Source organism: Cucumis melo, chromosome 12 (genome assembly GCF_025177605.1).
Source record: "Cucumis melo cultivar AY chromosome 12, USDA_Cmelo_AY_1.0, whole genome shotgun sequence".
In the NCBI taxonomy this organism is placed as follows: domain Eukaryota; kingdom Viridiplantae; phylum Streptophyta; class Magnoliopsida; order Cucurbitales; family Cucurbitaceae; genus Cucumis; species Cucumis melo.
Genome location: NC_066868.1, coordinates 12,852,226 through 12,865,881, shown reverse-complemented (window position 1 = coordinate 12,865,881; position 13,656 = coordinate 12,852,226). Strand labels below are relative to the sequence as shown.

The 13,656-nt window shown below is 37.9% G+C and overlaps 1 protein-coding gene across 2 annotated transcripts in view; it reads left to right on the top strand.

Annotated features, from left to right (window-relative positions):
- The window catches only part of LOC103499983 (protein transport protein sec24), a 30,991-nt gene extending 17,745 nt beyond the window's left edge, over positions 1–13,246 (top strand). For both annotated transcript variants that reach the window (XM_008463168.3, XM_051079916.1), the window contains exons 10-14: positions 5,947–6,039; positions 7,616–7,739; positions 11,551–11,828; positions 12,191–12,405; positions 12,498–13,246. In XM_008463168.3, the coding sequence (XP_008461390.1) occupies positions 5,947–6,039; positions 7,616–7,739; positions 11,551–11,828; positions 12,191–12,405; positions 12,498–12,709 (922 nt within the window). In that variant the 3' untranslated portion in view covers positions 12,710–13,246. The remainder of the gene's footprint in view (positions 1–5,946; positions 6,040–7,615; positions 7,740–11,550; positions 11,829–12,190; positions 12,406–12,497) is intronic.
- The last annotated feature ends 410 nt before the right edge of the window (positions 13,247–13,656 follow it).

The following is a 13,656-nucleotide window of genomic DNA, read 5'->3' as shown; positions in this document are numbered from 1 at the left end:
GCCAATCTTTGTTTACAGCAACAGATAGCAGGACTCTAACAGTATTCAATTTAGCAACTGGAGAAAAAGTTTCTGAATAGTCAATACCATAGGTTTGAGTGAACCCCTTTGCAACTAACCTTGCCTTGTGTCTATCAAGCGTACCATCTGCTTTGTATTTGAGAGAGAATACCCATTTGCATCCTACAGTTTTATGTCCCTTGGGTAGAGCACAGATCTCCCAAGTTCTATTCTTTTCGAGAGCCTTCATCTCTTCCATAACAGCATTCTTCCATTCAGGACACTCTAGAGCAGTGTAGATATTTTTCGGTATTATGGTAGAGTCAAGGCTTGCTGTAAACGCTCTAAACTGTGGAGAGAGATTATCATAGGAAACATAGTTGCAAATGAGATGTTTAGTGCATGATCTGATACCTTTTCTCAATGCAATTGGAATGTCAAGAGAGGGATCATACTCATCAAGTTTTCTTGTATGACCCTGTTCAGCTTCATCGTTACTGGTTTCTATTCTAACCTCAGTCTCATCATCACGGTTCTTTTCTTCCATATTTTCAAGAACAGCAACATCAGACTTGTCATTCTCACTCATTGTATTATTAGTACAAGGTTTTGTAGGGTTTTCCATACCTTGGTCTCGAGGAGGTTCGAAATTTTGGACTGGAGCCGGCAGTTGACTAGTAGGGGACCCAACTTCCTTTCTGAGATTCCTCCTGTAATATGTTTTCCAGGGAACTTGGTTTGTGGGTAAGATTATGGGATGAGGATCAATGTCAGACACGGTAATAGGAGTAGGTTCAACAAATTCAAAGGTGCTGTTACATTCTTCACTCACATTCTCCCCCTGAAGATGGCTAACAGGAAAGTAGGGTCGGTTTTCACAGAAAGTAACGTCCATAGTGGCAAAATATTTCCTAGACGGCGGGTGAAAACATTTATAACCGCGTTGGTGAAGAGGATACCCAACAAACACACAGGCCTGAGCCCGATGGGTAAATTTGGTCTGATTAGGGCCGAAATTATGGACATAGGCGGTGCACCCAAACACACGAAGAGGAACCTCAGAAACAAGACGAGTAGAGGGGTAAGACTCCTTAAGACAATCTAAGGGAGTCTGAAGGTGGAGGATACGAGAAGGCATTCTATTGATTAAGTGAGCAGCTGTAAGAATAGCATCTCCCCACAGGTATGATGGAAGGGAAGTGGAAAGCATAAGTGAACGGGCTACTTCCACAAGGTGTCGGTTTTTTCGTTCGGCCACTCCATTTTGTTGAGGAGTGTAGGCACATGAGGTTTGGTGAACAATCCCCTTGGAGGCTAGAAATTCACTAAGGTTATGGTTTTGGAATTCCCGACCATTATCACTTCGAAGAATTGCAATTTTTGTATGAAATTGTGTTTTGATAGTATGATAGAAGTTTTGGAAAATGGATGGAACCTCGGATTTATCTGTGATAAGGTAGACCCAGGTAAGACGGGTATGGTCATCAATGAAAGTTACAAACCACCGCTTTCCCGAGGAGGTGGTGACCTTGGAAGGACCCCAAATGTCACTATGGATGAGGTTAAACGGTTGTGTAGGTTTATATGGTTGTGAGGGAAAAGAGACTCGATGTTGTTTAGTTCGAATACACACATCACAAGATAGAGAAGAGACATCAAGTTTAGAAAAAAGGTGGGGAAATAAATATTGCATATATGTAAAGTTTGGGTGGCCCAGTCGAAAATGCCACAACATACAGTCTTGTTCAGAAGTGCTAAAGTAGGATGACAGTAAACTAACCCTAGACAAACTACTACATGAGGTATCATCATCAAGGATGTAAAGTCCCCTACTATGCCGGGCAGTGCCAATCGTCCTCTCCGAGCTCATGTCCTGAAAATAAACCGATTCAGGTAAGAAGATAGCTTTACAATGCAACTCACGAGTGATCTTGCTTATAGATAACAAATTGTAAGACAGTTTAGGGACATGCAAAACATTCTGGAGAGCAAAACTGTCAAAGGGAACTATTTGTCCTTTGCCAGCGATCGGAGCTAGAGAGCCATCGGCTATTCGGATTTTTTCATTACCGCCACACGGGGCATATAAGATAAAGTGTTCCGAAGAACCTGTCAAGTGATCTGTAGCCCCGAGTCTAAGATCCAGGGATTCTTCCCATCAACGCTAATAAGCCCAAGGGACTGAGGCATACCTGACTGAGCAATGGCACCCAGAGTCCGAGTTTTGTCTGGCTCGCAGTAGGATCCGTTGATTGAGAAGTGCTAGCAGGTGTAGTCTCACTAATGTAGGCACGTCCCGAGTTCTGTTTCTCGTTGGAGGACCGTTTCTTACCTCCTGGGGGACGACCGTGGAGTTTCCAACACTGATCCTTGGTGTGCCATTGTTTCTTGCAGTGCTCACACACAGGAATTGACTTCCCATTATTCTTGTCACTGTCATGATTTGAGGACCGAGCGCTAAAGGCAGCGGAGTCAATGGTAGGGGTAGTCAATACACCCATGGCATTAGTGCGATCCTCTTCCAGGCAGACTTCAAAACAAACTTCCATTAGGGAGGGAAGAGGTCTTTGTCCGAGAATACGACCACAAACATTATCAAATTTGGGATTAAGTCCTGCAAGGAAGTCATAAACACGGTCAGCCTCTTCAAGTTTAGCATATTGTGTACTGTCATTTGGTGTGTCCCAAACTGTCTCTCTGCACAAATCCATCTCTTGCCAGAGGAGAGAGAGCTTGTTAAAATAGGTAGTTACGTCCAGGGTCTCTTGTTTGCAATTATGGACCTGTTTTCGCAGTGTATATAACCGAGAGGCATTCTGTCGTTTCGAGTAAAGGGTCTGAGTTGTATCCCACGAATCTTTTGCTGTGGCTGCATATAGTAGAGGCTTGCCGATCTGTGGTTCCATACTATTAATCAGCATGGACCGAATAAGTGAGTCCTCTCCTTTCCAAAGTCGTTCCAAGGCGTCTCCTGGTGGAGGACGTACAATCTCTCTAGTTAAGAATCCGAACTGGTATCGACCTTCGAGGAACATCTTTATTGATTGGGACCAAGAAAAAAAATTTTGACCATTTAATTTTTCGCCTGAAAAATTCCCTGTAGACGAACCCAAAGAGCCAGTTATATAATTTGACTGTGAATTAGGGAACGAAGTTACCGGGTTCTTGGAATACATCGGCAACTCGGTTGGTTTGGAATGTGTTGAAGATTCGCCCGCTTCAATGTCCGATCTGTTTTGGGGTTGATCAATTCCATTACCAGAAAACAGCGGTTGTTGCAAAGAGTGAACGTACAGCTGCTGCTTACTGTACTGATTTGACAGATTTACGGTTGAGGGTTACTGTCCGGAGCTCGTAGACGGCGCGTGAGGATGCGGATGGCCGGAAGGGTTTGACGGTTGGACATCCGACGGCGCGTAGAAGGGAACGGGATGGGCGGGTGACGTGAAACGGCGGCGGCGCGTGGGCCCACGCGCCGGACACGAGCGGCGCGTGAATCGTCTTCTGGTCAGACGGCGGCGCATACGGCTGCGGAACCACTCCTGTTGGGTAGATCGGCGGTTTTTGTAGGTTCTGGAGCAGTTTCTCCATGGCGGCGGCGGCGGCGATGGGTTCAGTTTCGATCTGGGTTTCTCCTAGGTTATTTTCTAGGGTTTCGTTATTGCTTTGCTCTGATACCATATTGAAAGCAATTAACAACAACCCGAGATTTACGTGGAAACCCGAGAACCGGGAGAAAAACCACGATACTTTAGTTTTTATTATTTTTCTTATGAACAAAAACAATAGGTACAAAGGGAGAATAAATAGAGTACAATAGGAATAAGAAAGGAAAAGATTTAGGAAATATTTAGGAAATAAAATCTTATATTTTATTCTTTCCAAAAATACTAATTCTAACGGAAATAATAAATGAACAAACAAGGAAAAGATACCTATAAAGGGAAAGTTATCAATCCACGATCAAGGCAAAAGAATATTTGGCTACCATTTCCCACTGATGTGTATATAGGACTCAATTTCTTCCATATTTTAGAACTACTTTGTTTGGAACCAAGGTAGTATAGGTTATCTTTTTTTTTCTTTCTTTTTCCTGAAACGGAGACTAGCCTCTTTATTAATAATAGTAAAGGAGACTAATGCTCAAAGTACAAGAATATTATACTAAGAGCAAAATAAGAAAAAGACAAAATCATCCAAACAAACTACCCAAAGACGATCTCGGCCAATACAAGGGAAAATGACCAACAATCGCAAAACTACTCAAAGTATAGGTTATCCTTGTCCCACATCGGTTATAATGGGATGACCAAAGTGGTACTTAAGTGGTTCGAATCTTACACCAGCTAGCTTTTGGGAGGTGCTCAAGGACCTAACAATTGTATCAGAGAAGATTGTTGACATTCCAGAAAGAAGCACCGGTGAGGGTTTTGACTGGGTGTTCTGAGTGAAGTATCATTGGTCTAGTTGCTAGGGTGTTGGGTTTCCGAGGATGGGGTATCGTTAGGAACTAATGTAGTATATTTTTTTAAAATGGAAATAAACCTTTTCATTGAAATAATGAAATGAGATTAATCTTAAAAATACGATAAAGTAGGCAAAACAAAAATAACCAACAAGAGATGAAATCCCCTTGTCCCACATGTAGTGTGGGCTACCTTTGTATTTAAGTGGCTTAGCTCTCCCACCTCAATAGCTGGCTATTGAGTGTGGTTCTCCAAGGTGCTTAAGTACCACATTGATAGAACCCAAATATATTGAGATATAATTGCTAATCAAAATACAAGATAAATCTAGTAATATAATTTAGAGTTATTTGGACCCTCCCAATCTTGAGAACGCACTCAAGTCCCATTTCACTCATGCCTTTCTTTCCTATTTTCCTAATCTCTATTTATAACCAAATACAATAACCAACTTCCCTAACCAATTTCTAATATACCCCTAATATCCCTCTAACACCCTAATACGATTCCTATTATACTCACACAAAGGCTGCAAAGACTTGCGCTGTTTTTCCAAATGTATGTGAGTAAAATCGTTTGAACCATGGAGGCTAACAATTATCTTTCTCCAGAAGGCATGGGGTTCTTCAAATCTTCAACTCCACTTTGCGATCAGGACCAAATTTCTGTGTTTCAATGCCTGATGTTGAGCCTCCTATGGTATTTGAGCTGTAGGTTAAAGCTTCATCTCACATAGTGATTTACTTTGCTGCCTTAAAATTCGCACAAGCTCGAACCGACCATGGAGGGCATGAGACAAATAGACCTGTAATATAAGCGGATGCATGAGAGGACCAAGTTGTAAAGAATCTAATGTCCATTTCTAGATAGAGTGAATCTTTTCCATCTCTCTATCTTTGTTTGAATCTTGTCAAGAACAGGCGACCAAAAAGAGATATTTTTGGCATATCACCAAGAGGAAGGTCAAGATAATTTCATGTTTGACCTTAGTATTAGTTCGCTGGACAGAAGTGCTGGGTGTTTACGATCATGCAGTATCATTTTCCTCAGCAGTTGGTGGGTCCTAATGCAATTACTTTGTTGTCAACCCTACTATTCGTCTGTTCTTATTTTATTGATCTCGTGGGTCTTTTCTACTGTAACTGCACTGGAATTTTCCTAAAAGTTTTCCTGCTAGATTTACAAAATCAAACTAACAACCTACATCAGCTCGACATTATGTTTCTTTACTTGGCGATTCAAAGCTTAGGAGTCGTCCATGTAGTATAGTTTTATGGAAAGGTGTCCTCAAAGTCAATTTTGTTTTGTTTTGTACAAGTACTTGTTCACTTAGCAAATAAATTAGTTCACGTTTGGCCTCGTTGACTTTCGTGAGCTTCCTGTTCTTGCACAATATTTTAAATTTATAAATTCATCCTGTTAAACATTTTTATGGTGTTTAGCAGCTCAATACTAATCACTAGCCTATGATCTTATGCAGGCACGCTCCTGGGTTTCCCATCGTGCAGATTGCTTTCCAGTATACAGTTGTTGTGCCTCCTGAGGAGCTTTCTAGTTCTCTTTCATCTAGTAGGTATATCCAAAGATACAAAAGACTGTCGATTTTTAAGTTTTACTTGTAAATGGATTTTAAGTTTTCCTCCTTATAACTGCTCCAAAATCTAAACACCGTCTATTTGTCTAGTCTAACATGTGTGCTATTCAATAGGTTGGCCCTCTTGTGTAAATACGTTTTTATGTTCCTAATTATATTTTTTTTTTCCTTTTATTGGTATCTCTGAGCATCTATTTTCAATTCCTTATTAAGAATTCTTGTAAAAGAAGAGAAAAGAAAAAAGTTGACCCTCTTGTGTATTTGATGTTTCATTAAGTGTTGAATTTCAATAGTATATTTACTAATGTGTTTATCAGTTTGACTGTCCAGTCCTCACTGACGAGTTAGAATTTTCTTGGGTTGGTTCTTTATAACAGTTCTTTACACTAACTGGTAGGTCATGATGTTACAGCTTGCATTCTAATACTAGAATCATCATTTTGCTATCTCTTATTTGTTATATATATATATATATATATCTCAAGGCACACAAGTGAAAGAAATACCTCAAAATTTCAATAGTCACCCAAATTTTACATCAAGCTGCCTTATTTATAGGTAAGGCAGAAAGGGTAGGATAAAAATAGAGGGTTAGACCAAATAGGTGGTTGGTTTGAGAATGACATAAAAATTGAGACGTGTGGTTTATTTTGTAGTTTTTTTTGGGCTTTAGAAGCGTGGATCTGAGCAAGGTGTGGTTCCTTGTAGTGGTGCAAGTGGTATGGTTTGGTTATTGTGAAGAATTGAAACCGAATTAAAGTTACACTATTCTTTGGTCCTCAATGAAAGACTGGTTTTTCATTCAAAAAAATTCTCATCACTTTCTTAGCTTTATTTTCAATTAATTTCCTCCATAATGCAGTAGGGGGACGAAAATGATCACAGAACATAGTTTTTCGTCAATCCATTTTGTTTTCATATTTCAGTTTCAATTTTCATTATGATGGTCACGGTACTCTCCAACGCAAGTTGATTTCGTGAAGAAAAAGTGAGGAACTTCCTATGAATCTTTTTCTCCGTTGGATTCCTTTTATCTGAAATCAGCATTTCATTATACAGTCATCGATATGTTTCTTTGTTAAGCATAATTTGCTTTGATTTTGAATATTCAATCAGTTTCTTGAAGTTCTTTTACTTCGACCACTAAAACATAATCATCGATGTACTCCTCCATCTTCCCTTCAGAGAAAGAGGGGGCTGTTTATGGATTGTTGGAGTGTATGCTATTTTGTGGAACATTTGGGGGAGAGAAAGAATCGGGTGTTTCGGGGTAGGGAAAGGGATCAAAGTGAGGTTTGGTATGTGGTTAGGTTCCATGTTTCCCTTTGGGCTTCAATTTCGAAGTCCTTTTGTAATTATTCCATTGTTGACATTCTTCTCTGTTGGTCCCCCTTCTTTTAGTTGGGGTGTTTTTGTGGGCTGGCTTTTTTATATGTCTTTGTATTCTTTCATTTTTTCTCAATGGAAGTTGTTTTTATCATACGATATATTCTTCTCACGCCTTCTACCTCAAGTTATTTTGGCTAGCTTGACACATGATGGTTTGTTTATACAGAACGGGACATTCCCTTAAACGAAGACTGAGGATACGAACTATACAATTTGGTACTGCTCAAAATTTCAACGAGCTTTACGACAGTGTTGAGCCTGAGGTGGTTCTCTCATTGCTCGTTCACAAGGTATGTCCTATAAATCGCTCCTAGAAACAATCTTGAAACCAAACTTTGGTTTATTTACATTACTTTAAATTTGACCTTGAGTATATAGGTTATCTGATATCTTAAATCACTGATTGGCCTAAAGCTTGAGCTGATGGAGGAAGGTAAATTTTATATTATATTATCTAACACCCTCCTCACTCGTGGGCTTGAAATATGTAGTCCAAACTTGTGAAATCAGTAGTAATTATGGAGGATATAACATGACAAGGGCTTGAACATAGGAAATCTTGGACTACCTGCTCTAATACTAAATTGAATTTAGAAAGAATAATATTATTTTATTTCTTCTTACTTGTATAAAACAACTACAAGGTCTTCTTACATAGGAGAAGATCACCAACGAATGAGGAAATAAATATTACAAATCTAAAAAATAAATATGCACAGATTACACAATAATGTTACAAAAGATTTAAGGAAATCTGAGATGTTATCATGTCCACCTTGATTGGTTGAGGAATGCCGAATTTCTGTGCCAACAATCTGTTCTGAATATATCTAATAAAGGATTCACATGGTCGCATGCTGATTTTTTTACACCCATGATAAACAAACGATACGAGTATCACGACAGCTACTGAATATAGTTTTATTTATTGTCTTGGAGGAAGGCCACTTGTTGGGAACTGTAGTAATAATCTTAGAGGCCCTTGTTCTCCTAAGGTTGTGGTATTTGAGTAACACAACTGTACATACTACATTAGCAAAAAACACGTGGTGTCTGAGTAAGACCTATTCAGATATCGTGTGTTAAAAAAACTTGACTTCTCTTATGTTTGAGTACCTCGGATTGGTGGGGGTGATACCCTTGATACTGGATTGTTGAATGAAATATCTCAGACTCCTTTGTTAGAGGGAGAGTGACTTTAGGCAGATTAGTGTGGTAGAGTCTGTCTTTAAGAGAGGGATGTGGTTATTGTAGACATTTACTCTATCCTCAAAGTTGTCAATAAGGGTCATGTAAATAATAAAGGGTTTAGAGAGAATGAGTTCAAGCAATGACGATTGTTTAGGATTCAATATCTTATGAGCTAGTTTGACAATCAAATATAGTTGCGATAGGTAGTTGTCTAGTGAGATTAGTTAGTGAAAGCAGGACACAGATTAGAAAAAAAGCCTAAGCTTCAGATTAGAAAAGAAGGCTTGTGCTTTAGAAGTTACGTAAATAAATATGATAGTATAAGAAAATATTAAATTAATATGTAGTAGTTTAACATATAAAGTTATCGTATTTAAAAAGTTAGAGCCCAATAGAGTATAACTAGGTACTCTAGATTGCTTCCTTGTTTGCAAATTTTTTTTTATCTTTATTTAGTTGAAATTTCATTTATTAGCTAGCTGCATTTTATATATTTCATTGGTTGCATATCTTTTTGTAATTTGGTATTCTGAATGTCTTTTATCACGAAAAACAGGTGGTATTAGAGCAACTATAAACCTAACTTTTTTGGTACCACTTTCTTCTTTTGACGTCCCTTCTGGCGTTGGGGTTTTCGTCTCGCATTGCACATGTGTGAACATCGCACAAAATCCCCACTGGTCACATGCTGAAGACTATCGTTTTCTTTAGTCCCTTGCGGCTCAATGTTTTTCTCGGCCATGTTTGTGACATCCACTGTAGTTTACTGCTCATCTGTTGGCTGTTATTTAGTGATGTCTCTCGGCTATGCTTGTGGCACATAGAGACTATTGCTCAAAAGATACTAACTTCGAAGAGGATGGAAGAAAGCATAAAGAAACATAACCATTAAGACAAATATCTTGAATAGAAAACTCCCCAAATAATTCAGAACACCAAGTAGATGTCTTTGAGCGAGCTAATTTAATATGTATTTTTTTAATATCCGTAAGTATCCGGGCCAGCTTACACGCACTTCGACTAATCTCACGGGACAACCTGCCTGACCTTATAACATTTGGGTATCAAGGAAATTCGTAGGACATTAATTCCTAGGTAGGTGGCTACCATAGATTGAACCCATGACCTATTAGTTATTGAGACTATCTCTTTTTTTACCACTAGGCTGACTCATGATGGTTGAGCTAATTTTATATGTTGAAAACCTGGTAGATGTTTATCATGGAAGATAGGTTGATTCCTTTGCATAACCAATATTATGAAATAATTGTTTTAACTGTGTTTATCCAAGATAATCTGGCTTTGGAATGTGGCAGATTTCATTGGGCATTAATAGAAACTGTAGATAATAATTGCTGAAATTCAAATATTTTTTCATCCTTTGAGGGGTTGATTGGATTGAGGGAATTGGGATGAGAACGGTAAGCGATACACATCTTCTTGTTTGGTCCAAGGTTTGTCTCCATTAAAATTCTTTTATCCCTTGCTGCTATTGGGAGACCTTTGCTCTGTCTACAAAAATTAACTACATCAGAGTTCTTTTGTCTCTTGTAGCTAATTTAGATTGGCCACTTCATGAACTGGATGTTAAAAATGTCTTTCTCAATAGTTATTTAGAAGAGAGGTATTTATGAACCCACCATTAGAATTTGAAAGAGATTTTAAAGATTTTTCTTGTGATTGAAATAGGGAAAACCCAACAACTATATAGTTGAATACAAGAAATTTGTCCAATTGGAAAGATAAACTATAATGAGTAAGAGGAGACTCAAATTTACACCAAGTAAAAGTTAGTAAGAACTTAATCCATAAGTCTATCAGTAGAGGTTGACCATTACCTTTGCTCTTGGGAGTTTTGAAATCCTTTTTAGGTTGGAGGTTGCTAGAGAAAAGTATTTTCAAAGGAAACGTGTTATCAACTTACTTTAGGAGTCAAATTTACTTGCCAGGCAGCAGAAACCCCTATTGAATCGAATTTCAAATTACGAGTTGCAAAAGTTGAAGAAGTAAAGGACAAAGATATATATCAAAGGCTTGTGGGTAGATGCATCTATTTATCTCACACGTCTAGATATGCCATTTGAAATAAGTATGGTGAGTCAATTCATGCATGTACCTAGACCATTCATTTTGAAGCAATGTATAAAATCCTAAGATAAAAGGAACTCAAGGTAAAAGCATATAATTTCAGAAACATTACAGTCTTCAAGTTGAAGTGTATATTTGATGCATATTGGGTTGGAAGTACTAGAAGATCTACTTCTGGTTATTGTTCATTTGTTAGAGGGAATTTAGTTACATGGTGTTGTAAGAAGTAGTAAATGGTTTTAGTCAAAAGAAGTGCTAAAACAGAAGTTAGAGCCTTAGCACATGAAATTTGTGACGGTATATGGATTAACAAGATACTTGAAGAATTGAAATTGTCTCAGAAGATACTGGGGATTTATTGTGAAGATTTCAACTCCAAACTTGGCTTGTATTCCATCTACAATCCAGCCTGAGGGTAGTATAAATTTATTCCTTAGTTATGAAATATTTAATCTTTATTTAATTGCAATTTCATTAATTAGGAAATTTCCTTTTTAATTTTTTCTGGGTAATATATCTTCTTTTAATTTGGTATTTTTGAGTATAGAAGTCTTTCATCCGGAAAAAGAATGGTCCAACTGAAATAAAATGTAATTATAATAGCATATTCCATTTATACATTCTGCAAAACAGGACTGCTATCAAACTAATTTTAAGAACGCTCACAACAATTTTCATCTGAAGTGAAATAAGGATGGCATTTGGAGAGGGATATTGCTATTTCATTCTCGTTCTTTTAATTGTATTTGTATGTGCTAAAAACTATAAAAGCAATCTGTCACTGACATTTATGCTGTCTTTTTCACACTTCTATTTCTCAAGGTTATATTAGCTTCTTTGGAGCAAGGTGTTAGAGAGGGCAGGGCTCTACTTCATGATTGGCTTGTAATTCTCACAGCTCAATACAATGATGCTTATAAACTCGTTCATTACAAAAATGGAGCTTCAGGAACTTCTCTTGTTGATGTTGCATTCTCTCAGTGTCCTCAACTTCAATCTCTACCTCGGTTGGTCTTTGCTTTACTTAGGAACCCTCTCCTTCGATTTCATGAAGAAGGTGTCCATCCCGACTACCGGATCTACCTGCAATGCCTTTTCAGGTAATTTTGTGATCATCGTTATTTAGAAGAATGTCATCTCCCATTATTATGGATTATGGTTGCAATATCATAACGCACCTTTCATTTTTTCAAATTCAGTGCCTTTTTTCTTTGTTTTTTGGGGACAAGCCTAATTCAAAGCTGATTATGTCTTAGTATGTTATGTAATCTATCTTAACCCACCCTTGATTTAGTTTTACTATTTCTTTGGTGGAGTGCGGTAATATTGAGATTTTAGTACGACTAGATAATTTTGGGTTTAGCAACAGGCTGAAGAGTATGTTCAAAGAAATAGGTATTTGTTCTCTCCCGTTTCTCATGTGACATTGCCGTTGTAACTCATCTGTCTTTTACTGGTGCAGTGCACTTGAACCAAGTTCCCTTCATTGTGCTGTGTATCCAGTGCTGACATCATATTCTACCCCAGACCTTCAAGCATATCCACGTCACTCATTGAGTCGTGCTGCACTGATTACAAGTGGCAGTCCAATATTTTTCCTCGACGCATTCACAACTCTAATTGTGTTTTATTCTTCCACCGCAGACGCTACGCTTCCGTTTCCTCCGCCTCAAGATTGTAAGACAATTTATTGCTTTCATTTGGGAGGAATTGTACTTTAAAAGTGTGATTGAAGTCTGATTTCAAACTTTGCGGTGCTGATTTTTCAGGTTTATTAAGAAGTACAATTAACGAGCTAAAAAAAGATAGATGCATCACTCCAAGACTCATATTTATCCGGGGAGGTCAAGATGATGCTACGGCTTTTGAAAACTATCTTATAGAGGAACAGGATGTCGATGGAAGCGGCCTCACTAGCGTCATGGGTTTTGTTTCCTTCCTTGAAGACGTCAAGCAGAGTGTTCTGGAATATCTGAAATAGTCTACATTGCTTGGAATTAATCTTTCTTGGCAACTAAAACTTAAAAGCAACAAACATACACCAAACGTCCTGATATTTCAACTACTCTCAAGTCTGAACAATGAGGGGTCTGGATCAACAATTGAGGGATCTATACGAACGTTTGCAGCAAATTTGGGTTTTCCTCATAGCATAGAAGATCCCTTGAGGTGGACACAACATAATGATCATTTTCAGGTTCTTACTACTTACTGCTAGATCTCTATAAAAGAAATTCACAGGTGTTGTCGTTATTTTTCTTGTCTGAACATAATAAATATAGCTATAAGACTTGTTAGTATTGTTCACTCTATATTCTTTCAGCATTGTATTGTCATTGTGAAATACTTAGCTGGCTGGAAAGTAATTAGTTTTTCTTCCATCTTTTTATGTAGATAGTTTGATAGGATAATTTTATTTCTGTGGAATAATTGGCGAGAGTATTTACTTGGAGCTGTTGAGTTGTTTAAACCGAACCAATGCAGTAAACTTCGTGGGTCATTTACTCACATTAACCAATCATATGTTTCGATCCTTTAAATTCGATGAAAGTTGGAGACCTGAAGAATGACCTAGACTTTTACCTGATAATTTGTTATTTTATTTATTTATTTATTTATTTATTATTATTGTTATTTTATGCGTTTAGGGGGATAATTTTGTAATTCTGTTCATTATGGGCCTGTCACACAACACATAATGCAATCTCAAATAACTCATTCATCCAGAAATTGGCATCGATTATTTTATGGTGGTTTGCCCAACCCTATCTATGTCCACTTTCCGAGCTCTTTTGAGTATGCAACTCAAACTCGAGCTCTTTTTACGGCTTAAAGTTAAACAATTACGATGTTTCTTTTTCCTATGCAAGAACAAACTCAATCTTTTTCATGAAACCTTTACAACCACTCTTTAGAGATCAAGAGTGA